Below are 1,679 nucleotides of genomic sequence, written 5' to 3'. Positions count from 1 at the left end.
GAGCTTCAGGGTCAGGTGGCAAGCGGTCATTCTGATTTTTGCTAGATGTGTTAAAGGAACGCTGTGGAATGATTTCACCAGTGGAGGGCACTCATGTCAGGGCTGATTTTTTTACTTCCATCTAACTCAATTGATAGAATATCAGTTTCATACAGATACAGTGATATTATTTTCCAAGCTATTCTTTTAGCATTTTATGGTAATTAAGATGGCTAATTTAGTTTTTTCATACAAATGTATCTTTGGACATTTGAGGAAGTAGTAGTAATAGCAAGTAAGGAGCGAAGCTGTGCTCATGTATATATAAAAATACACATATTACATGCATATATACACCTTACATTGTATTTATACATATGTAATGTATGTATATATATATATTTTGGTGTCAGCATAAGGTATATTATATAAAACAATTAGAAATTATTTGAATTAGATTTTGCATCAAGTTTATTGGAATTATTTTCAGTCACTTTTTCAATATATACTTTTTTATGCCAACAGAACAGGTATCATGTGTGTCCTATTACTTACCACATAGCCATCTCCTAGCCCAATGTCTAGCACATAGTAAGCATTTAATAACTATTTGTTGAATTAATTAATATTATTTCAAAGAAGCATGTCCAAGGATGGTAGCAAGTCCTTTTCTTTATTTGAAGGACATTTTTAAGAAGGATTCCTTGTCTGTTCTCCAAATATAATTTGGATTTTAATTTTGAAATGTACCTTGTTTCAAAAAAAGCAAATAAAATTTCACTGAATTTAAATTCCTGACAAGAAATTTTTCTAAGAAAATATCTGATTATAAAGATTAATCAGATTAACCTAAATTAACAATTATGGTGAAAAAATTTTATTATCAAAACTTCTTAAACTATTTAAATTCAGCCTTTGAAACTATGGGAAGTATATTCTGTCTTGGCATGGGCAAGAGTGTCTTTGGTTGGCTTTTTTTTTTTATCTTGCTTCTCAGGAAAATGTCATTTTTACTCTAGTTACAATTTCACAGATACTCAATTATCAATCAGTATCTTTATGTGAAACAGAAAAATATATAAGAATCCCTAAATGTCCAACAATAGATTAATACTTTTAACGGTTTCACATTTCAACTTAATAAAATAAATGTCCTTTTATCATTAAAAAGTTTGTTCAGAATGTTTTCATTGACATTATCCAGGAAATTTTTCAGTGGATGATGTCCATGAGGCAATATAGTTTTTTAAGATTAATCAGGAATTTAAAAACTTGTGTTTTAACAATGTAATATGTCTTGGTGTCTTTCTGTGTAGGAGGAATAATAATATTGACCTTCTTGTTTCTTATGTTATTATTACAATAAAGTATGTAGATTTCTTTGGAAGTTAATTATAAAGAAAATAACCAAGAAAACACTTGTTTTTTTCTTTTAGTTTGATGGAAATCACAGTCTTCTGACAAAGCTTTCTCTGGAAGAGGAAGATTATCTTACTCAGTTGAAGTGTGAAAACCTTAAACAGTAAGCATTAAATTGACTTAAAGTTGGTGTTACATTTCTCTCAGCACACTATAATTTTAAAATATATGTTTTCTGTGAAAAGAAATTAGAACAGATGGATGCAGAAAATAAAGAACTTGAAAAGAAGCTGGCAAGCCAAGAAGAATGTCTGAAGCACAGCAATCTTAAGTTTAAAGAG

General features: G+C 29.1%; 1 protein-coding gene across 1 annotated transcript in view; it reads left to right on the top strand.

Moving 5' to 3' along the window:
• The window catches only part of ODF2L (outer dense fiber of sperm tails 2 like), a 58,842-nt gene that overhangs the window by 51,401 nt on the left and 5,762 nt on the right, over window positions 1-1,679 (top strand). Inside the window, 2 exon segments of the mRNA XM_023730499.1 lie at window positions 1,414-1,523; window positions 1,584-1,678. Coding sequence (XP_023586267.1) covers window positions 1,414-1,523; window positions 1,584-1,678 — 205 coding nt within the window.

The sequence above is a fragment of the Trichechus manatus genome, unplaced genomic scaffold (assembly GCF_000243295.1).
Source record: "Trichechus manatus latirostris isolate Lorelei unplaced genomic scaffold, TriManLat1.0 scaffold00003, whole genome shotgun sequence".
Classification (NCBI taxonomy): domain Eukaryota; kingdom Metazoa; phylum Chordata; class Mammalia; order Sirenia; family Trichechidae; genus Trichechus; species Trichechus manatus.
The sequence above is the reverse complement of the archived record's forward strand: the minus strand, read 5'-3'. Positions and strand labels throughout refer to the sequence as shown.